At 45.7% G+C, this 24,030-nt stretch overlaps 2 protein-coding genes across 4 annotated transcripts in view; one reads left to right on the forward strand and one right to left on the reverse strand.

Annotated features, from left to right (window-relative positions):
* The first annotated feature begins 3,330 nt into the window (after positions 1–3,330).
* CRYM (crystallin mu) lies at positions 3,331–23,922 on the forward strand. 2 transcript variants are annotated; one of them, XM_021086501.2, is made up of 8 exons: positions 3,331–3,537; positions 4,019–4,172; positions 6,452–6,514; positions 13,117–13,218; positions 15,947–16,130; positions 20,252–20,373; positions 21,101–21,185; positions 22,487–23,922. In XM_021086501.2, exons 1-8 carry the CDS (start codon positions 3,368–3,370, stop codon positions 22,528–22,530), a joined length of 924 nt encoding a protein of 307 aa, XP_020942160.1. In that variant the 5' UTR covers positions 3,331–3,367; the 3' UTR covers positions 22,531–23,922. The 2 variants fall into 2 exon arrangements, with proteins under 2 accessions (XP_020942160.1, XP_003124605.2); XM_003124557.6 differs by having other exon boundaries at positions 23,576–23,922.
* The window catches only part of ANKS4B (ankyrin repeat and sterile alpha motif domain containing 4B), a 33,668-nt gene continuing 25,943 nt past the window's right edge, over positions 16,306–24,030 (reverse strand). For both annotated transcript variants that reach the window (XM_085017452.1, XM_085017450.1), the window contains exon 3: positions 16,306–17,988. The gene's annotated coding sequence lies outside the window, so the exon portion shown is untranslated. The remainder of the gene's footprint in view (positions 17,989–24,030) is intronic.

The raw sequence follows: 24,030 nt of genomic DNA on the forward strand, positions 1-24,030 counted from the left end.
CTCACAGCAACGCTGGATCCTTAACCCACTGAGCGAGGCCAGGGATCGAACTCACAACCTCATGGTTCCTCGTTGGATTCGTTTCGGCTGCGCCATGAAGGGAACTCCCTTAATAATCTGTATTAAACACCTGCCAGCTAAACATTTTACAAAATGATTTCATTTGTGCCTCACCACAAGACTGGGAGTTTACATGTTACCAATATTATCTGATTTTACAGTGGAGGAAACGGGATCAGAAGGGTTAAGTTTCTTATTCAAGTTCATCCAGCATGTACAGTGGCAGAACTAGGATTCAGATTCAAACTGGTTGACCCCACAGCCCTGACTTGGAAATCACAAAGTACAAAGCTCCTAAGCCTGTACCTGAAAGTAATTTGGTGGGGATTTTGATAAAAAAAGCATTCGAACTCCAATAAAAACTATAGAAACATATTGAGATGCTAAGATAACTGCTCATACAATGCATCCCATTAATGAGCAACAACAAAAATATATATATATATGATCATTTCCATGGAAGCTCCTTGGAAATTTAAGCACAAAAAGGTGTTTATTGACATGTTATACAAAAATATGCTAACCCCAAAGTCCCAGCCCAGTGGCGTGATACCAGCAAACCCCTCTCCCTCTGGAGCATTTGGGCCAGTGTTTGTTGTACCATGGTTGATGTGCTGTCAGTCCGCACTGCAAAACCAGCTTCTAACCTATATTCTAGACCATTCCTCTACAGTTGGCCACCAGATCTGTTCTGGTCCCCTGGAATTCCCACCAGCCTCCCCAGAACCACTGCTGCTACCACCAGGCTGGGGAGGAGAAAGGCTGTCTTCCCCTTTTATGATGATGTCTTTCCAGACCATCATGTTTGGCAACTAAAACTTTACTGAGGACTTGAGTGATATGATCCAAAGTCATAAGGAAGATGATTTGAGGTGACTCACAGATCTACTGTCTTTTGAATAGTCGTGCATTTATTGTGATGCAAATTTTAAAAATGATTGAAATAGCATATTAAACTCCAATAGCAGGCTAATTTTGCTTCTACTGAAGTTAAAAAGAGCAGTAAAAATTTTAACACTGTATATTAGGTAAACAATAAAAGAAATCAGAGGAGCTGTTAGAGCTTCCACAGAACTGACAGTTGGACTCCTGGCATATGTGATTACCTAAGAATTCCCTTCTACCTGCCCAGGTTGCACAGCTCCTGACCCTAACCAGAAATTGCATATTGCGTAACTTTCATTTTTGGAAAGGCTCTGGCTTCTTTTTTTTTTCTTTTTTCTTTCTTTCCTTTTTTTTTTTTTTTTTTTTTTTTTTGCTTTTTAGGGCTGCACCTGCAGCATATGGAAGTTCCCAGGCTAGGAGTCTAGGAGTCAAATCGGAGCTGCAGCTGCCGGCCTACACCACAGCCACAACAACGCAGGATCTGAGCTGCATCTGCGACACCAGATCTTTAACCCACTGAGCGAGGCCAGGGATCGAACCCACAACCTAATGGTTCCTAGTTGGATTCATTTCTGCTGAGCCATGACGGGAAGTCCCAAGGCTCTGGATTCTTGGGACCAGTTAGTTCCCAGGGTCTCTGGGCCCAACAATTAAGAACTAATTCAATCAAGATCAGTTTTCCCAGCACCACTTTACTGAGTACCTGGGTGATGTTACACAAAGCTTTACAAAGAAGTTGATTTGAGGTGATTTACAGACTAGTCCTTTTCCTACAGGATTTGCTAGAAACAAATAACAAAAGCTTTCTGCGTGACCAGGACTCAATTTTTAAATTCACGATGGAAGCCAAAAAAGCCATCTGGCTTTCCTATTTCATATCTCTTTTAGTTGATGAGTATTTGTTTTTGCTTTTTTTTTTCCCCTCAAGAATAATGATCCAAACTGCTGTTTTCTTTATATCTCTGTTGTTTTTTTAGACCTAATAAGTGTTACAGCATAATAATTATAACAACACAAATAATGAGGCATAAACATTTCTGTAATGCCCGTACCCCTCGGCATGCATTTCTAAGGATGGTGAACTGAAGAAACAAGATCGTGTAATTAAAATAAGCTTTTATTAACTTATTTCACGGCAGTGTCTCTCTTTTTTGATGATACAAGAGGTTTTCATTTATTATGTGGCTACTCTGTGCCAACTATTGTGCTAAGTATATTACATATGATTTATTATTTCGTTAGTTCATATTTTGACACTTAGCCATACACTGTCTTTTCTTATGATGTGACCTTTTCCTAAGAAATGGGCTATGTAGCTCCCAAAGCAAGTATCAGGAGAACACAACTTGAGACTAGGGTCTCCTGACCTGTTTCCCAGGCTACACTCATGCTCATTTATTTCATTTTCTGCATTGGCATGAGACCCCTCTTTCTAAGTGTTTAATCTCTTTAACCATGTGATTCCCTTCCAGAATCACCCTTCTTAGCAGTGCGACTTCAAGAAGCATCCCAGTTTTATGCCTTGGTACCCTTAGACATCAGCCCCTGTTCCAGTCCAACCCCGCCTGGCAAGACACTGTTCTCAAGGACTAGACAACACTCCTTCCACCCCTGGGTTTCACCTGGCCTGAAATCCCCTCTTTCACCCTCTGCTGCCAGTGTAGCCTAATGGAGTAAAGTTCTGGAGTCTCACCTCAAGGGCAGAACCCAACTTGTCTGCGAACAAGATGTCTTATGCATTTGGCTATTTGTGACTGAGGCGGTTATATCTTTCCTAGGAGCGTCTCCCTTTTCTAAAGCGGAAGGTTGGTTGAGTTAGCTCGCCCAGGAGAAAAGTGTGCACTCACACTCTAAGCAATAACAGCCAGGGATATGGGGGTGGGATGGGGTAGGAATGGGAGGGAGGTTGGCCTAAGAGACTCCAGATGGGGACAGAATTGAAAAATACCCTTTTATCTCCTTTCGTCTAAGATCTCCTAAGAAGTAGGCAATACTTTGAGAAATAAGGGAGCCCGTTCTTGTTTGCCCCCATCTCCGATGTCTCCTCTTTCCCAGGCGCGACGCAGCAAATAGTGGAGTTGGTGGGGAAGCAGGGAGGAAGGGGGCTGCCAAACTAATGTGTTTTGCAAGGAAATTGACTACGGCTACTTAACAGGAATTGAGAAAGTGGTCCCAAGAATACTAGCTCTCAACCCGCCGCTGCCTCAACTCCAATCTCGGGGAACCAGTGGCTGGAAGGGACCCAGCTGGCACCCCTCGACCCAGGGATGGGGGCGGGGAAAAACGGCTTGGCTCCGCCCCCGGAGCTGGGCGGTGACCAGTAGGCGGCAGCGGGCGCGCGCGCGCGGCGCTCTCATATAAGGAGCAGGCCTGGAGCCGCGGATCGCTGGGAGCGCGCTGAGTTTAGAAGGCAGGCGTCGACATGAGCTCGGTGCCAGCGTTCCTGAGCGCCGCGGACGTGCAGGACCACCTCCGCAGCTCCAGCCTCCTCATCCCGCCTCTGGAGGCGGCCCTGGCCAACTTCTCTAGCGGCCCCGACGGAGGGGTCGTGCAGCCGGTGCGCACCGTCGTGCCGGTGGCCAAGCACAGCGGGTGAGTGAGTAGGAAAGCTGGGACCTGGGACGGGAGAAACTGGAAAGGAGGGATGAGAAAGGAAGCCGCGGGAGAAAGGAAGGGAGAGTTTACCTAATCACGGCTCATAACAGCTGTCACTTAATGTATGCTCCCCACTGCGCCAAATGGGGGCTTTGTAGGCGTTACCTTGTTTCATTCAACATATTCCATATGTAGGTAGGTATTGATGCAACCATTTCCTAATGGGAAAACCGAGACTCAGAGAGGCGACGTGATTTACCCAAGGTTACACAGCTAGTAAGTGGCAAAACTGGAGTGGTTTTTCTCCTGCAGATGCGGACTCTGCATACTGCCTGAGCGGAGGCAGAGGGATGGGGAGGGAAGGGAGAAGGCCAGTAAGGCAGTGACTGAGGAAAGGGGAAGGCAGGGATATGGGGACTTGATAAGACACCCCAGCATTGATGGGAAGGGGTTGAAGCTGCTCCTTCTCTTCTTGTAGTTTCCTGGGGGTCATGCCCGCCTACAGTGCAGCAGAGGATGCGCTGACCACCAAGTTGGTCACCTTCTATGAGGGCCACCGCTCCACCTCCACTGTCCCCTCCCATCAGGCCACTGTGCTTCTCTTTGAGCCGAGCAATGGCTCTCTTCTGGCGGTGAGTGACTCCCTGCCCTGGGGTAGAAGGGGGGCCCCTGGGCACGGAGCTCAGCTCAGAAGTTAGTTCTCCGTGGGCCAGGGGTGTTGTTTTTTGTTTGTTTGTTTGTTTGTTTTGTATTTTCTAGGGTCGCACCCGCGGCATATGGAGGTTCCCAGGCTAGGAGTCTAATCAGAGCTATAGCCGACAGCCTACACCACAGCCACAGCAACGCGGAATCTGAGCCGCCTCTGCGACCTACACCACAGCTCACGGCAACACCAGATCCTTAACCTGCTGTTCGAGGCCAGGGATCAAACCCTGCAACCTCAGAGTTCCCGTCGTGGCATGCAGTGGAAATGAATCCGACTAGGAACCATGCTGGGAACTTCCATATGCTGCAGGTGCAGCCCTAAAAAGACAAAAAGACAAAACAAAACCGGCAACCTCATGGTTCCTAGTCAGATTCATTATCCACTGAGCCAGGATGGGAACTCCCAGGCAGTGTCTTGAATGTGACGGCACCTGCCCCTCTCTGAGTGACAGGACCCCAGTGACAGTGAGGTTTCTCTGTGACCATGTATCTGTTTCTAGGACTGCCTGAGCACGCACAACCCAGTGCCAGAGCCCACTGCTGCTTCAAGTGTGCGACAATGTAGCAGTAATAATCTCTTCATTATGTTCTCATCCTATACCAGTTATTCCAGATATCCAGCTTGCACGAACCCGTAGCCAAGGAAACATGCATTTAGTGAATCTGTGTTACATGGAGTTACACGAGTGACAGAGCAGGGCTGCTTTCTACTACCTGAGAGTTTTTTCTAAGGGGTACATGTTTTAACATTTAATGATAATATCAAAAAATAGTAGTCATCCATATTTACCAAGCACTCTGTGTGTGTCAGCCACTGTTTTAAATACTTTATATGTGTATGTAAACTCTCTTAATACTTAGAGCCACTCTGTGAAGTAAGTAATTTTATTACCTCCATTTTGTGGATGAGGAAATTAAGTCATAGAGCAGTTTTCCCAAAGTCAGTACTCACTTACATAGCTAATAAGTGGCATGGGTGGACTTCAGACCTACTCCGTGTAAGTCCAGGGCCCGTACTGTCCTAGGACTATGCTCTCCAGCCTTTCTCACTGCCACTTACTGAGCACCTCGCATGTGCCAGGCAGGAGAAATTGATCTCATTCAATTCTGACCACATTCCTCTGTGGGAGGTTTGTTCCCCCTGCCTTTCTGTTGAGGTCCCTGAGGCTCAGCATATTAGAGTCACTTTGCTTGAAGCCACACAGCTTGGTTAGGGAAAGTGCCCTATGCCCTCTAGCCTGGCTCTGAGGCCAGCCAGTTGCATCCTTTTCAGGGACAGACTCCTTAATTCTACTCAAATGTCCCCTGAACCCTTAGACCCTCCTTAGACTTTCTGGCTCCCCCAGGGAAGCTGGCTGTTCATCACTCCTCTGGAAGGAGAATCCAGCTCTCCCTAACCTCTGCTCATTCAATAGAAATGGCATCCATACTACCTACCAACAGTGCTTCCCCACTGTTGAGACCCTCTCAGGCTTTGGAACTAAAGGACAAGGCTGGTGATTCTTCCTGAATCTGATCAGGAGCCAAGCAGTTCACCTCCTTGTCCATAAAACGAGAATACTGTTACTCCTTGGTGAGGATCAACTGAGCTAATACTATAAACAGAGGAGAACAGTGCCAAGGATTATGGTTATTCTCTTAGGCAGGAGGAATTCTGAATCACCTGGGGAGCTTTCAAAAACAAGGATGTCTGGGTGCATCCCTAGTGATTCCGAATCAGTTAACCCAGGGGTCGTGTCTGGGCATCTGTATAGTCACAGAACTCCCCACATGTGCAGGAGGAGTTGAGAGCCCCTGAGGGAGACTTTCTGGGCCCTTGCACAGATGTCAAGTGACTTACTCTTATGCCTCAAGTTTCTCCTTAATTTGATGTTTGAAGAATCCCGGGCAAATAAAGAACATGAGCAGTTCTTCAGGGCTCGCCATGTGCTAGAAGTTTCATGTAGTCCAGTGCATCTAATCCTCACAAAAACTCTCTAAATGGTTGCCATTATCTTTGTTTTTATATAGCTAGGAATCCAGTGCTTAAGCATGTCTACTCAAAGTTGCATTTCTCAGAAGTGGATGAATTGGATCCAGGTCCAACATGAAGCCTGTGCCCTTTATGGAGCACTCTGATGCTTCCTAGAGCTAGTCTTTTATAGTTTCTTCTCTCTAGGTAGTGGATAAGGGTGCCTCTTTCTCACTGTCTCTTCTTTCCTCCTAGGTCATGGATGGAAATGTTATAACTGCAAAAAGAACTGCTGCAGTATCTGCCATTGCTACCAAGGTAAGATTAGTGCCTGGCCGTGCCAAGCTGGTGGGTAGTGTTGGGTGTCTCGAGCTTGAATATCTAAGGGAGAAGTGAGAAACTCATTCTGATTTTCTTTGGAGATAGCTGGAACTTCAGATGTCAGATATGGGCTCTCAGGTGAGCACAATGGTTAGGAAATGATTAGCTAGCATTTAATGAGGCCGAGATTCCAGGTATCTTACATGTATTATTGCCGATCTTCACACCAACCTTGCCATATAATTATCTCTCTTTGCCAGGTGTAGGGAATGTGGCTCAGAGAGGTTATGAGAGTTGATCAGGGACACACAGCTGAGAAGTGGCAGAGCAGTAATTTAAAACTTGACCTCTCTGACTCCCAAGACGGTTTTCTTGCCCCTGTACCACACTGGCAAATCACTGTGATTATCCCATAGGCCAGAGCCTGTACTGCACAAGAAGCAGAGGGGGAGATGAACAGATCCTAGCCAGACACATGGTTCATTCAGCAGCTATTGACTGAGACCCTCCCACGTATCAGGCACCGTTCTAAATGTCAGAGATATGGCAGTGAACAAAACAGAGAGTGGCATACACAGGGGACGTCAGACAATAAATAAAATCAAAATGTAAAAATACGGAGTTCCCATGGTGACTCAGCGGGTTAAGAACCTGACCTAGTGTCTGAGGATGTGGGTTCAACCCCTGGCCTTGCTCAGTGGGTCAAGGATCCAGCGTTGCTGCAAGCCATGGCATAGGTCGTAGATGCAGCTTGAAGCCAGTGTTGTGGAATAGGCCAGCAGCTGCGGCTGATTCAACCCCTAACCCTGGCACCTCCAAATGCCCACAGGTGCAGCCATAAAAAAAAAAAAAGAAAGAAAAAAATAATAATTAAACCAACAACAAACTCCTTTTGAGATTAATACTAGGCTAGGATTTTCATTTTTAAAAAAAACCACCACCAGCAACAGAAAACAAATAGGATGTTAGAAGGCTGAAAAGAAAGCAGAATCGAGAGTATTAGGGAAGAGGTAACATTTTAAATTCTCAAGGAAAGTCCTCACTGAGAAGGTGACATTTGAGTAAAGACTGAAAAGGAAGTGAGTGAGTGAAACAGGAGGAGGGGAGATGCTCTCTAGGCAGAAGGAAAAGCAAATGACAGAATTGATGATGTTCCATAAGAGTATAAGGACATCCCGCAAGAAAGACAGGACCTTTACAGCTTCGGGTTAAGAAGAAGAGGTATCTGTAGGAACAGTTAGAGTGTGGACTCCTTCACTTTATTTATTTACTTACTTACTTTTTAGGGCCGCTCCCGCAGCATATGGAGATTCCCAGGCTAGGGGTCGAATCGGAGTTGCAGCCACCATCCTACACCGCAGCCACAGCAACGTGGGATCCAAGCGCACCTGCGACCTACCCACTGTTTGAGACCAGGGATCGGCCCTGCATCCTCATGGATGCTCAGTAGACCGCTGAGCCATGACAGGAACTCCATGGACTCCTTCGCTTTAGGTGAAAAAGTACCAGGTCTGGGAATACTGATTTATGAAGCCATGTATGAAGGAAATGTGACAGCTCACAGAGGGTTGGAGCAGCAAAGACCAGGTGTTCAGATTGTGAGTCTGTTAAGATCTTCTTCACACATGCTGGGGAGGGAAGAATGTGCGGATTAATCTGGAAATTATATAGGAAGGGAATGGACTACAGTACACACCGTGATGAACTGTTTTTTTTTTTTGGGGGGGGGGGGTTGTTTGTTGTCTTTTTAGTTATAGCCAGACCCAACTCAGATGAAAACAATCAAGGGACTCTTTGAGGTTATGTTTCCTCGTAACATAGGGACAGAGGGACTCTAACAATACTGCCCTACATTAAAAAAAAAAAAAAAAAAAAAAAAAACTTTGGGAGGTCCCGCTGTGGTGCAGTGGGTTAAGAATCTGCCTGAAGTGGCTCAGGTTCCTGCAGAGGCGTGGGTCCAATCCCCAGCCGAACTGCGGCATAGGTTGCAGCTGCAGGTCAGATTCAGTCCCTGGCCCGAGAACTTCCATATGCCACAGGCACAGCCATAAAATAGAAATAAATAAGTAAATATAAAAAGGACTTTGCTCTTTGCCAAAATAATTTCCAGCCCCTTGTCTGGAAATAAGTGGTTATTTTGGGGTTTCTGTGGGGAAGGCAGAGCACGTATTACTGGCATCATTTTGTGCAGAAGGACATGGAGACTAGGGTTTCCTGAAGTCGCGAAACCCAGGTAGCCAGGGGTCTTCTCGTCCTGGATCAGGACAAGCCAGGCTACGCAGCAGCATCACCTGGGGAATTTTTTGAAAAACTCATACTCTCAAAACCACTGAATTGAAATCACGAAGGGTTGGGCCCAAGAAACGAAGGGGTTTTTTGGTTTGTGTTTTGTTTTGTTTTGTTTTATGATCTCTGGTTGAGTCTGCTGATCAGCCAGGTGTGGGCCCTTCATTCCTCTAAACCCAGCTCTCAGTTGCATTGTGCTTTTTGCGTGAATAAAAATCTGTACTCACAGAAGAGCTGAGAATCATTGAGTCAGGGCTTCAAAGTTTAGGTTGAAACGCCACAGCTTTATTCCCAGGGGCTCAGATGGGTATTTCAATAAGGAACAAAGGTCTGCTTTACTGTTTGTGCTGTAAGAGGGGAATGTTTTCTTTTCCTCACTTCTGTTTCAGTCAGGGCTTTGGGGAAGAGGATGAACAGCCGAGAAAGTTCTCAGGTTTGACAGATGCTGTAACTTTGCATCTGGGGTGCACATCCCCTGAGATGGGGACCCCGGCAGGCTTTTGCAAGGTTACAGTATGTATCAAGGTTTATCCCTGTCATGTATTTATTCAACAAATATTTACGTGCCCACTAAGGACCAGGCCCTCTGCTCAGCATGGGGCATAGAGTGGTGACCACAACCAGATACAGAACCTGTCATCATGGAGCACAGAGGACATCTGAGGAGACAGATATTAATCCAAAGGTCACACCAATTAGGAATTCCTGCCGTGACTCTGCGGTTAAGAGCCCAACAACTATCCATGAGGACACGGGTTCGATCCCTGGCCTCGCTCAGTGGGCTAAGGATCTGGGGTTGCTGTGAGCTGTGGTGTAGGTTGCAGATGCAGCTCAGATCTCAGGTTGCTGTGGCTGTGGTGTAGACTGGTGGCTACAGAGCTCCAATTGGACCCCTAGCCTGGGAACCTCCATATTACTGCTGGTGCAGCCCTAAAAAGACCCCCCCAAAATCACACCAATTAATGTAAAAATTACAGCCTCAACAAATACATTGAATAAAAGGGGCGAAGGGCTATGAGAACATAAAATCGGAGGGGGGTGGGTGTTGCTCTAGTCTGTGGGATTTGGGAAGGCTTTTCCTATGGGAAGGGTATCTTGGCTGAGATTTGAAGAGATAATAGGAGTTGGTTATGAGGAGCAGAGGGTGAAAGTACTCCAGGCAAAGAACCTGTGCAAAGGCCTGTGGTTGATATTGGCACATGTGCTTGGGGAACTGCAAGGGGGCTGGTATAGCTAGAAAACAGGAGGTGCAGGGGGGAGCATGTCCTGAGGGGGAGCTGGGGAAGTGGAGGGGTCAGACCATGCAAAGCTCTAGTGAATGCAAATGAAACAGTCTTTCAGACTCTTTAAGAAACTTAGCAGAGGAGCTGCCGCTGCGGCCACTGTGGTTCAATGGGCTGGATGGGTGGCATCTTGGGATCCCCGGGACACAGGTTTGATCCTCAGCCCAGCACAGTGGCTTAAGGATCTGGCATTCCCCCAACAGACCGTGACTGTAGCTCAGATCTGATCCCTGACCTGGGAGCTCCATATGCCATGGGGCAGGCAAAAAACGAAAAAGAAAGAAACATAGCAGATTTGTATATTTTTTAAACTTTTATTTATTGTTTTTTTTTAATTTAGTTGATTTACAGTGTTGTGTCACTTTCTACTGTACACCATTGATATACATTTTTTTTTCTCGTACTATCTTCCATCATGTTCTATCCCAAGATATAGGATGTGGTGCCCTGTGCTATACAGTGGGATTTTATATTGCTTATCCATTCTAGATAGTTTGCATCTACTATCCCCTTATGTTTTTAATTATCTGCATGCTGGGAATAGAAATGAAATGCCATTCATCTTGGTCTGATGGTAAACCTTATAAATGTTATGCCATTTAGGAAAAGAGATACCAGTTATAATATTGCTAGCAGGGCAACAAAATATCAAGTGAGAGAACCAAGCAGAATTACAGATTTACTTTCAGAGTTCCAAGGTTACTTTTACAGCATACTGCAACAATTTCTGAAGCCCCTGTGTACTTCCAAGAATAGTTCATATTCATTGAGAACAGAAAAAATATATATTTAAAGAAAAATCACCTAGTTCTCCTTATTGGACAGGAGGGTAAGATTACTAATCTTGTGGATATTGTCATTTTGACACCTTCCCAAATCAGAGTCCATAAACTACACTTGATGATGCGAAACACACAAAAATATATCTTTGCTCCTAAAGCTGCAAGAGAGATGCATATCTACTGATATTTCTGAGCCTCCTTTTTGCTAGTGATTAATATTAAGAATACTTTCATTTTTAAGGTTGCACTCCAGAATTTTAATAATTAGAAAATATTGACAGGAGTTCCTGTCGTGGCGCAGTGGTTAACGAATCTGATTAGGAACCATGAGGTTGTGGGTTTGATCCCTGGCCTTTCTTAGTGGGTTAAGGATCCGGCGTTGCCGTGAGCTGTGGTGTAGGTTACAGGCATGGCTTGGCTTCCACGTTGCTGTGGCTGTGGCGAAGGCTTCCATGTTCCAAGGCTGTTGCGGTTGGACCCCTAGCCTGGGAACCTCCACATGCCGCAGGTGCGGCCCTAGAAAAGGCAAAAAGACAACAACAACAACAATGAAGAAAATATTGACAGAGCAGACCCAGAGAGCTCAGATTTTATCAAATGAAAAAGAGGAAAAGGCAGAAGACAGTCTTGTTTAAGATGGACAGTTTGGAGAGCACATGATGTTTGAGGAGCCAGTGCTGTCCTTCCTCACTGCCAGTGGTTCTTAACTGAAAACAACTTGGCCAAGTGCCCCAGAGATGATGAGCAGCGTCTGGAGACATTTTTTTGGTTTTCCTAACCAAAAATGGTAGGGAATGGGGGATGTTCATGAATAGAGGCCAGGGATGCTGCTAAACTTCCTATAAAGCACCAGACAGCCCACCTGCCTACACCTGTCCACCCCATTGCCAGCAAGGAATTATCCACCCAAATATCAATAGTGCTGAGGTCAATAAACCCTGTTCTGTTTCTTATACGTAATAGCAGATGTGTGCCAATTCTGTGCAGATGAGACTGGCCCTATTTCCATGGAGCTTACATACCAGTTTAAGAAAATAAATTTGTCTGAAAATTCCCACTGTTGCACAGTGAGTTAAGAATCCGACTGCAGGAGTTCCCGATGTGGCTCAGTGCTAATGGACCCGACTAGTATCCATGAGGACTGGGGTTCGATCCCTGGCCTCATTCAGTGAGTTAAGTACCAGCCTTGCCATGAGCTGTGGTGTAGGTCGCAGACAAGGCTCAGATCCCCCAGTGCTGCGGCTGTGGTATGCTGTAATTTGCGCTGGCAGCTGCACCTCCAATTCCACCCCTAGCCTGGGAACTTCCACATGCCAAGGGTGTGGCCCTAAGAAGACACACACAAAAAGCCTTGCTCTGACTGCAGCAGCTCAATTGCTACAGAGTTGCAGGTTCCCGCCCCAGCCAGGCACAGTGGGTTAAAGGATCTGGCATTGCTACAGCTGCAGTATAGGTCACAGCTATAGCTTGAATTCAATCCCTGGCTCAGGAACTTCCTTATGCTGCGGGTGTGGCCATAAAATTTAAAAAAAAAAAAAAAAAAAAAAAAAAAGGAAAGAAAAGAAATTTGTCAGCAAGCAAGTGCTGTGAAGTGGTGAATTCTGTCAGGGGAGAGAGAAAGACTTCACTGGAAAGGTGACACATGATAGCAGTTCGTGGAACCCCACCCCCAAAGACAGACCCTCAGCCGGTGCCTCGAATGCCATCTCCACATTCCTCCTTCAAGGAAGACAAAGGCTGAGAGAGGATCCACGGAAAGCGAACACAGCAAATATAGCTGAGGACGCAGGCTTGCAAGGACTCATGGATCCCAGGAGCAACTCACAGCTCTGAATAGTAGGCGTGGCTCCTCATGCCCCTGAGACACAGGAGAAAGAATGTGGGTTTTGAAGAATGAATGATGTGGTTTTGGAGCCCCTGCCATTTAATAGCTGTAGAGCCCTGAGCAAGTTACTTAACCTCTCTGGATCTCAATTCTTGTATCTGTAAGGGGAGGATAATGACAGGAGTATCTAGCTCACAGGGTCAGTTATCTGGGCTAAATGAGATCATGAGGGTTAAGCATTGGCTCCTCTTAGGTACCAGTGAAGGCTCCCTTCCCCTCCCCACTCCACAGAATGGACACAGAAATACAAAATGACATCTTCTGAATGGTTTGAGAGGTCTTGAAGGTCACGTGATCCTCAAACCACTGGTTCTTTTCTTGGCTCCTAGTGTCTCCCTTTTCTATCTCATTTCTCTCAAATAGTTTTTGAAACCCCCCAACAGCGAAGTGTTGTGTATCCTTGGAGCTGGGGTCCAGGCTTACAGCCACTATGAGGTCTTCACAGAGCAGTTCTCCTTTAAGGAGGTAAGTCCGGGGAGGGGGAAGGAGGGAGGCAGTGGCTGTGACCTTTGCTTTGCTCCTTCGTTACCACATGGGCTCTGCTGAAATAGGTTGAGAGTTCCACCACCTGGACCGTTCTTTAGTGACTTGTCCAGCAGTCCCACTGGAGGTGAAGGATGGGAAGAAAGGCCCGAATCACATCTTCCCATTGCCAAGTTTGCAGTGTATGCTTAAGTATGCAGAGAGCCTCCTCGGTTACTTAAAGGGTTGTATTATATCCATTTTATCCATTCATTTGTCCTTTTGGCCCTTTTCTGTTGCTTCTCTTGGGAGAATCTGAGATTCTTAAGTACTCAAGGTTAGGGATCCAGGAACTGGGAATGAGGCCCAGGGAGGAGGAGGCTGCCACTTGCCCCTTCTGCTGCCAGATATTGGTCCACCTTTCCCCAGTCTGACTGGCTCCCTTTTCCTGCTGCCTTGGATACAGTTGATGCTGCTTTGATTTTATTTTTTGTGTGTGTGTGAGAGAGGTGGGGCAGATGTAAAGTAGGATTTTTTTATGATAAAAATAATACCTCCGCTTTGTTCTCAAAGGCTCTAAGGAAGAAAAGAAAAGTTCCCTTTTACCTGTTTTCAAAGACAAGTGTTAACATTTCCAATCATCTCTCATCCGTTTTTTTATAACATAGTTTTGTGGGGTTTTCCTGCTCCTTTTATTAAAATATAATTGATACAGTATCATTTTGGCTTCAGGCATACCTCATAGTGATTGGATATTTGTATACATTTTGAAATGGTCACCGTTAAGTCTGGTTACCATGGGTCACCATACAAAGTTATCACAATATTATTGACTGTATTTCCTATGATGTACATTATATTCCCGAGACTTAATTATTTTATAACTGGAAGTGTGCACCTCTTAATCTCTCTCACCTATTTTACCCATCCCCCAGCCTCTCTCCCATATAGGTAGTTTCCTTCTTTTGTTCTCTGTATCTGTGAGTCAGGTTCTGAATTGTTTTGCTTGTTCATTTGTTTTGTTTTTTAGATTCCACATGTGCGTGAGCTCACCCACTATTTGTCTTTCTCTGTCTGACTTATTTCACTTAGCATTATACCCTGAAGGCTCATCCATATTCCGTGATGTCTCAGACAGCAAGATTTTTCTTTTTATGGCTGAATAGGATTTTTCTTTTTGTCGCTGAATAGTATGTCATTTCTTTTTATGGCTGAATAATAATAATATACAAAGCACAGTTTCTTTACCCATTCATCCACAGATGGACACTTAGCTTGTTTCCTTATCTTGGTTTTTATAAATAATGCTGTAACGAACATGGGAGCACATATATCTTTTTGAGTTAGTGGTTTTTTTTCTTTAAATACCCAGAAGTGGAACTTCTGGATCAGAGGGTAGTTTTATGCTCAATTTTTTGAGGAATCTCCATACTGTTTTCCGTAGTGGCTACACCAGTTTTCATTCCCACCAACAGTGCAATTGGTTTCCGTTTCCTCCACATCCTCGCCAACACCTGTTATCTTTTTGTCTTTTTCATCATCGCCACTCGGACAGGTGTGAGATGCTGTCTCATTGTGGTTTTGATTTGCTTTGACCTATGTATGATTCAGTGATGCTGAGCATCTGTTCACGTGTGTGTTGGCTAGATGTATGTCTTCTTTAGAAAAATATTTATTTAGATCCTCCCCTCATTTTTTGTTTGGGGTGTTTTTGATACTATGTTGTGTCAGTAGTTTGGATAGTAACCCCTCCTAACATAGCTTCAATCATGTTAAATATACACAGTTGTATAGACTATATTTTCACTGAACAGTCTAATACTATCACCTTCCTCCCTTACCTAAGTTGTGTCTAGGATTTCATATTTTTCTAACAGGAAAGGTGGTACGGTTAACCTTTCTCTAAGAACTGGGCATATTGTATTGTTTTTCACCTTTAGTTAATGCACTTACTTAGACATAACATGCATTTCTATGCTTATTCTATCTCCTTATTCTTCAGCTCTTCAGTTGAAGGCTGACAACTCCCACCCCAGACATCAAAAATATGTTAAGCTAGTTAGCAAGTCCCCACCTCCTGGTGATGTCAGCGACCCATCCCCTCCCTCCCAGCACTTTCCAGGATTCTAATTGTAGCTACTGCCCTTGGCCTTTTCCTCTGCTGCTCCCTTCCCTCCTGAAACCTTTCCAACCTTTAATTCCCCACATATCCTTCAAGGGTCAGGCTATCCCGTGCACAGCCCTGCACATCCTCCTTGTGATGCTCACACCTGTTATAACCCCAGAGTCCCAGACAGAAACTGTGAGTTTAATGCTGACTTTGCCAGAGATCATTCACATTCTACACACATGAAAACTTAGGCTGAATGAGGTTAAATAACTTCAGAAATCCTAAGTGACAGAGCAAGGATTCTTTCTAAGCCTGTCTAGCTCCAGAACTTACTCTGCTAATCATTAATCTGTATCAGTAGCTCTTAAGCTACTGAGGCTCTGTGTCCCAGGCTGGAACTGAAACACCTACCCCCCTCTTAAAAGGGGAATAGGCTAGAGAAAAAGTCATTTTCAAACATCTTGCCCAGCTTAATGTTGTACCCTTGATCAAATGTCCATTCACCTTAGGCAATGATTTAAATAACTACAGCCCTTAGTTTCCCTTGCAGCCCTGGGCTTGATGACACATAAACAGCCAACTAATCATAGCACCAATGTCCCTCCTGTAACCCCAATGAAGGTGAGGATATGGAACCGCACCAAAGAAAACGCGGAGAAGTTTGCGAACACGGTGCAAGGCGAGGTTGAGGTCTGTCCATCGGTCCAGGAGGCTGTGGCAGGAGCAGATGTGATCATCACGGTCACCATGGCAACAGAGCCCATTTTGTTTGGCGAATGGGTGAAGCCTGGGGCTCACATCAATGGTAAGCAAAGCAGCTCCATGACCCTTTGGTGGCCAAACTCTCCCTTGGCTGGACCACAGGTCTCTGCATCTGCAGAGCAGTTTCCCTCAGGCAGAGTGCCCGAGCTTTTAAAGGGCCTGGAAAACAATATTCGCTCTAAAATATGAAACAAAGATCACAACCTGAAACGGATAAATTTAATTAAATAAACCTTTATAAACTGTCACGTTATGACGAATGATCAATTACACCTCAGTTCTTAAATGAGATTTAAATTACAGAAGCCAAATGCCTCACTTGCTCTTAAGAACACTTCGAATTACAAAAAAAAATTTTTTTAATTACAGCACAAAAGACATTTAATGTGACCTGTGGAGGCTTTTTTAATATGTGCGATAGGATAGTTGAGACTCTAAACATAAGAGTTCCTGGGGCCTCTGAGAATCCTCAGATGGACCTGGGGCTACAGCAAGATCTAGTCTGTATTGAGTACTTATTATTGCAGGGGCTGTTCTAAATTCTCTGGAAGTCCTACATCACTGACTCCTCACAAGACCCTTATGAAGTAGGAGCTATTGTTCCCATGAGCCCCATTTTACAGGTGGGGAAACCAAGGCATGAAAAGATTAAATAACTCGCTCAAAGTCAGGGGTTCTTAGAGGCAGAGCTTGGATTTGAACTGAGGCACTCTACCTTCCGAGCCCAAGATCTTAAATAATCCCCTGTATTATCATTCAATAAGAAGACTAGATTCTGATAAATAAGCAGTTGAAGACTAGAGACTTGAAACATGGTATTTAGTGCTCCATGTTTTAAGTGACAAGCACATAGTGTAAACTAAGATATCAAAAAAAAAAAAAAAAAAAAAGACTTCCTTGGTGGCGTAGTGGTTAAGGATTTGGCATTGTCAATGCTTTGGCTCAGGTTCCATCCTTGGCCTTGAACTTCTGTATGCTGTGGGTGCAGCCAAAAAAAAAAAAAGAGAGAGAGAGAAAAATCTAAGATCTCTGCACACATTGCAGATGTGCATGCAAGGGCCAAGTATCATGATTCTGCATGCATTCACAAATGTGTACTGAATCTGTACCATGTGTCAGGCACTGTTCTAGATGCTGGGGATACCACAGTAAACCAGCAGTCAGGACCACTGCTTTCCTGGTGCTTATATTGCAAAGGAGGAAGTTCGACAGCAACCAAACACACACACAGACAAGCTGGATCGTTCCAGCTAAAGAAAAGTTCTATGAAGGAAATGAAACTACCATGATTGAGGAATGGGCCATAGAAAGTTGAGGGTCTCGACCTGTGTAGGTTGAGATTATGATGTGGGTATTATGATGTGGGTCCAGGTTGGGAAGGTCTTACGATGCATTAAAGCCAGCCCCAAACAGTAAGACCATTTCTGGAAGGACTTGGTCTCTTGAGAAATCAAGAGAAACCAGTTCTTGGTGAAATGGAGCTGAATCTTTAGCAAGACTGACTTTTTTTTTCAGCCTTTTTTTTTTTCAGCCTAAAATAGCACATATTTATTATCTCGTGGTTTCTGTGGGTCAGGAATCTTGGCATGGGTAAGCTGAGTCCTCTGCTCACACAAGGATGAATTGAAGGTATTGTCCAGGTCCAGTCCTCATCTACAGCTCAGCATCCTCTTCTCACGCAGTTGTGGCAAGTTCCTTGCGTTGTAGGATAAGTGTGCCTGTTTCCTTGGGGCTGCTCTCAGCTCCTAGAGGCTGCCCACATTCCTTGCCATGTGGATCCTTCACCTTCCAGGCCAACAACAGAGACTCACCCTCATGTCAGATCTCTCTCATACTTTGAATCTCTCTTCAGGAAGGGCTGACTTGATTTTGAGTCAAGGCCTGGTGTATTTTTCTGTAGCCTAAAGACAAAATTGGTTTATGTGTTCACAGCAGCATCAAATATACTTAAGAAAAGTATGTTACAAGGGCAGTCAACAGGAAAACACCAACAGCAGATTTCACTGGCTTGCAGCTTGGCTAAGGGATAGGCCCCATTCCAGCCTCCCCTACCCATCTCTCATCCTGCTCCCACGCCCCACCAGCCAGTGTCAGACCCTCACCCATTCTAGCCCCACCCAAGCAAGACCAAAGCCCAGCCAGAATGAGGCCCCTTCCTTTGCTGCCTGGCCCACCTCCATCAGCCTGCGTGGCCTCATGCAACCCCCTGAGAACTCGCCCTTCTCAGAACTGGGGGGAACAAGTGCAATGAGAAGAGGTGGCTTGAGACGCTGGGGTTTTTCCCACCAGCTTATGATTTATTTAAGAGGTTCATTAGCTGGTGCTTTTGTGCTAAGAAGTCCTCACACAAACAACCTTCAAGATGGACCTTTTTACACCACTCTCTTTGAGAATTAGAGTGAGGGAGAACAGCAGGAGAGGGAATAAGCAGAGGAAGCCGGATGGCAGTGAGAGGAGGCATGTAAATGCTGCCTTATAGTTATGTCGGCCTTCATAGTGGTTTCCAAAGACGAGCTGGCAAGGCCGGATCCAGCCAGCAGATGTGTTTTGTTCAGACCATAGAGTGTTCTGAAAACTCAAGAAGTAACACATGCAAATCGATTTCCTGCTTCTCTTTAAAAAGAGGGGAATGGGGAGTATCTAACAGTGGCCCTGCATTCTCACATGCCAACAGTTAGCTGGAGTTGAACAATGACTCTCCCTCTGAGAAGGACCTGCTTTTTTTCTCTGCACCTCGGTCTCTGCCATTTCCAATTCCATTCCTCTGACCCATTCTGCTCATTTTCATTACCTACCTGGCCCTGCAGGCATTTGGTCGCAGCCTCTGCATTATCCTATGACCCAGTGCCAGGAGACCTGATTCCTTGGCTTCATCATTGTGGTTCTGGGCTCTGCAGAGGATGTGAAACCTTGGTACCAGGGTGCAGACAGGTTCCTCTTCATTAGGGCTTGTCTGTGACCCTGACACTGGGCTCTTTTCTCGTGAGTTAAGAGAGAAATGGTTGGGAGTTCCTGGTGTGGCTCAGTGGGTTAAGAACCTGACACTGTCTCTGTGAGGATGCAGGTTCAATCCATGGCCTCACTGAGTGGGTTAAGAATCCAGGGTAGCTGCAAGCTGCAGCACAGGGTGCAGATGTGTCTTAGATCTGGTGTTGCCATGGCTATGGCATAGGCTGGCACCTACAGCTCCAGTTTGATCCCTGGCCTGAGAACTTCCATATGCTGTAGGTGTAGCCGTAAAAAAAAAAAAAAAGAGAGAGAGAAGTGGTTGAAGGTGAATAATGGGAATAATTGAAGAGCAAGCGGACAGAAAATAGAGGAGGGTAGGGTATGAAAAAGCACCAAGTGATGGCTCTGTTTTAGGGCTTTTTGTAAGGAAGTCACTGCTCTGAGCCTCAGTTCGTGTACATCTTAAATGCGAATCGGACACCAAATGTACGTGTGAGGATAATTAATAGTATGTGTGAAACATCCCACAGATGGTAGGCTGCTGTAAATCAATGCTGAGTTGCCTCAACCTCTTTTTTTAGTACAGAGAAAAGATATGAAACAGAAAGGAAAAAATGCCAGGTGTTATTCTTATTCGTGAATTCTTACTTAGTGAATAATTATTAATCCTTAATTAATTCTCATTAATACAATAAGAATTATTGTATCAATTCTACTATTAATTATAATTAATTATAATAGTAACTATTTTACAAATACTCTTATTATTGGATTTTTAATTTTTTTTTATTTTTTTGCTTTTTAGGGCCGCACCCTTGGCATTTGGAAGTTCCCAGGCTAGGTAGAGGTCAAATCGGAACTACACCTGCTGGCCTACAACACAGCCACAGCAGTGTGGGATCTGAGCCATGTCTACAGCCTACACCATAGCTCATGGCAATGCTGGATCCTTAACCCACTGAGTGAGGCCAGGGATCAAACCTGCATCCTCATGAATCCTAGTCAGTTTTGCTAACCGCTGAGCCATGAAGGGAACTCCCGATTGGATATTATTAGTGAATACGCAGTCTTGTTGGCTGGGAGGGAGTTGGCCTGAGGACGTGAGGCCTTCCAAATCTGTTCCCATGGGTCCTCTGACACCCCTTTCATTCTTTGGTGCCTTTGGTTTCCCTTGTGGCTGTTTCTAGGCTCAGGGTCTGTCTTGCTGTCTCTTAGCCATTGGCGCCAGCAGACCCGACTGGAGAGAGCTGGATGACGAGCTCATGAAACAGGCTGTGCTGTACGTGGACTCCCGGGAGGCCGCCGTGAAAGAGTCTGGAGATGTCCTCTTGTCCGGGGTGAGCCTCCTTTCTGCTGGGCTGTCTCCCGGCTGTTGCCAGGCTGTCCTCTCCTAGATCCCAGGGTCTCCCTAGCTCCCCGCTCCGTCTGGCCCACTCCAGACCTCAGTACCTCCCCACTTCTTTGTGGGGTGATAACTCCCAAACATCTCTCAATTCTTTCTAATCCCCTTCCAGGCCCTTCCGGTGGTGACATGTTTTCCTGTCCACGTTGCCTGAGGAAAGCAGCCTGATGGACTGGGCTGTCCTGTAAAGCAGTAGGATTGGAAGATAGGCTGTTGCAGCCTCGAAACTTTCCCCCAATTAGGACTAGGGTTGGCCACTTTCTGGCCTCCTTTTTTTTGTTTGTTTGTTTTTGTTTTCGTTTTTGTAATCAGGGCATAGAAGCAAGAAGGGGGGCTGCCAGAAGGAGTGTTCAGATAAAAACATGCCTGTATGCTCGCTGATACAGTGTCCTGTCCAATACAAATACAAATTTGTACTTCTGCAGCCATGGTATCACAAAGGCAGATGCTTAAAAAAAAAAAAAAATTTAAAGAGGGAAGCATCCTCCTAATATCATCCAACTTACAAAAGGTCTTTTTATCAAGGGATCCCTCATCCAGTTCAGGGACACCCTGTCTTGGCTTCAGAAGCTGGCCCTGAGCAGACATTGTCTCCATGGCCTGGGTCCTTTGCACCTAGCAGGTGTCTGCGTTACATCATTTAGCGTGTGTTCGTTTGACAGGCCGAGATCTTTGCGGAGCTGGGAGAAGTGGTGAAGGGCGTGAAGCCAGCCCACTGCGAGAAGACGACAGTATTCAAGTCTTTGGGTAAGAGCCCCAGGGCACAAACAGAACCCGAGCACGAGGTCGGTTTACCCACTGGTGGGAAAAGGAATGAGTCTGCAGCTTTCGTAGGTGAATCATTGCGAACTCTCTCGTTCAGGTCAGTCATTTATGTCTGGGCCTAGTGATGAAGACCGTGAACCCTGGAATAGGGCGGTCCCGGGTAGGATTCTCTGCCCCTCCCTGGGCATGAGTCCTTGGAGAAGTGACCTCACCTCTCTGAGCCACAGTGTCTTTACCACCTGTTACCTAGTGTTTTTGAGAGAATGAAGCAAGACGTGTGTGTCAACCTATTTGCACATAGCAGGTGTCAGCATTAAATCATTTAGACTTGGATCTAAATGAAACGCAGAAGAAGAAAGCCTGGGGGCGGGGGGCGGGGGGCGGATGGGAGAAAAAGATGTTAAGAAACAGGGGGCTTAAGAGAAATAGCAGGGAGACCCAACCTGAGAGAGGCCCAGCGAGGAAGTATAGCCTGAGACCCTTTTTTCCCTCCTTTCCTACCTTCCGACTTGCTGATTGAAGAAGGGCTTCAGAGGGGAGCCCCTTTACCACCTGAGTTAGCATGAGCAGAAACCCAGTGAAGAAGGGGCTCCCCGTGGTGGGTCTGCCCCTCAGCCCCCCACTCCCTCGCCACCAGATTTAAGGAAACGGACACAAACACACATGGTAACACAGCTAATATTTAACTTTTTTTTTTTTTTTTTTTTTTTTTTTTGTCTTTTTAGAGCCGCACCCGCAGCATATAGAGGTTCCCAGGCTAGGGGTCCAATCAGAGCTGAAGCTGCCAGCCTACGCAAGAGCCACAGCAATGCCAGATCCGAGCTGCATTTCCGACCTACATCGCAGCTCATGGCAATGCTGGATCTTTAATCCACTGAGCGAGGCCAGGGATTGAACCTGCAACCTCATGGTTCCTAGTGGGATTCGTTTCCACTGCACCACAGTGGGAACTCCAGAGCTAATATTTAGTTCATGCACCTAAAATATTGAATTGCCCTAATCTGGTTGGTAGATTGGTGCTGCCCTGAGCCCTCAATCTCTCCAGGCCTTAGACATTTTTTAATGATCACAGGCAGTCAAAGCTTTAATGCTTGGCAGAGTTATTTAAGCGTTATTTAAGAATGTTTCAACCACCCAGCACCCAGCCAGTATCCGTGTCTTGCCATCTGTTAAATAGTTTTCTAAATCTCTCATGCTCAAAAAGACAGGCAAAGGCTTTATCTAAAGCCTGTTTCAAAGATATCACACTGATCTTGTGTCTGAATGTTTCTTGTTCCTAGCAGATCAGAGGTCAGCCAGCCCCCTTCAAGAGACACCACACTTCTGAGCAGAAGCCCACGCTACACATCTGAGCAGTTTTTATTGACTTTCCCCCTTTGGGGAATTTGTTTATTGGTACCTCCTGTCCTCTAGCAGATGCCTATTAAACACTGTTATGTATCAGGCTCCATACTGGGTTCAGTAATAGCTACAAAACCTAATAAAATCTGGCCCCTGCTTAAAAGGATATACGTATTCAAGATTAAGGTATGTGCCCCAAACTACAAGGCAGAGGGGTGATGCTAGAGGATTCAGGGTTTGGTCTAGACCAGGGGTTCAACAAATGACAGACTGTGGGCCAAACGCAGCCTACCACTTGGTTTTATACAGCCCACAAATGAAATGGTTTGTATGTTTTCAAATGATTGAGGGAAAAGCAAGATGATTTTGTGACACATGAACATGATAAATTCAAACTATGGTGTCCACAAAGAAGGCTGTGCTGGAGCACAGTCAGGCTTATTTGTTTAACTGTGGTCTATGGCTGCTTTTGCACTACAGGGACAGAGTTGAGTAGTTGCAGGTAATTGGCCTGCAGAGCCTAAAATTTTTTTTTTTTTTTGGTCTTTTTAGGGCCACACCCTCAGCACGTGGAGGTTCTCAGGCTAGGGGTCCAGTTGGCACTGTAGTTGCCAGCCTACACCACAACCATTGCAACGCGGGATCTGAGCAGCGTCTGCCACCTACACCACAGCTCAGGGCAACGCTGGATCCGTAATCCACTGAGTGAGGCCAGGGATCAAACCCACATCCTCATGGATGCTAGTCAGCTTCGTTAACCACTGAACGACGACAGGAACTCCGAAGAACCTAAAGTATTTCCTCTCTAGTCCCTGAACTAACCTTTGAAGAACACTTAAAATGTTTGGTGGGCATTGCTTGCCCTGCCCTGCCCTTTGCAAACCCTTCAAGCCTGAATTCACGTTGGGTGTCAGTCCTTATTACCCTGCCGGGCATCAACTGTCTCAGGGAAATTGCCAGCTCTGGGATGTGGGCTGTTAAGAGGAAAAGTTGTTCTGACAGAAGGTGAACTGAATTTCTGTGCATTCCAGGAATGGCGGTGGAAGACTTGGTTGCAGCCAAACTAGTGTACGAGTCCTGGTCATCTGGTAAATAAAACAAAGGAGCTTTGTGCTGAGTGGATGCTACAGCTGAAGGGGAATGAACACTAGTTGTCTCATAATCTCTCCGTCAAATGAGAGCACCCAGTGCTCAGTGATCTCTAGTTTTGTGCTTATCATGTCTTACCTTAAATAATGAGATCCCCTCTTGTGTTTGTAGTTGGAAGGCAAAACTAAACGGCCATTTTTCTGTTCCACCAGATTAAACTAGCATTCCCTTCCCCCTGTGTTTCACTGCCTTTTGTATTGCCTTGAAATAAAGCTTTTCCAGTTCTGCAGTTCTTGCTTTGGTCACGTCTATCCTGCACAGCAGGGACAGTGAGGGGATCAAGTGCTTCCATTCACTCCCTGCAGGAGCGCCAAAGGCTAGAGTTAAATTTTTTTTT

The sequence above is a fragment of the Sus scrofa genome, chromosome 3 (assembly GCF_054392235.1).
Source record: "Sus scrofa isolate SSC_HxYL_T2T_F1_AM1 chromosome 3, Sscrofa_HxYL_maternal_Yorkshire_Landrace_v2.0, whole genome shotgun sequence".
Taxonomy (NCBI): Eukaryota; Metazoa; Chordata; class Mammalia; order Artiodactyla; family Suidae; genus Sus; species Sus scrofa.

Bases quoted from the DNA above. Each gene is read 5' to 3' on its own strand.
- CRYM (XM_003124557.6), top strand. From the start codon at position 3,368: ATGAGCTCGGTGCCAGCGTTCCTGAGCGCCGCGGACGTGCAGGACCAC. The intron at 3,538-4,018 runs GTGAGTGAGTAG...CTCTTCTTGTAG, and splicing joins CCGGTGGCCAAGCACAGCGG to TTTCCTGGGGGTCATGCCCG. The intron at 21,186-23,575 runs GTAAGAGCCCCA...TGTGCATTCCAG, and splicing joins GACAGTATTCAAGTCTTTGG to GAATGGCGGTGGAAGACTTG.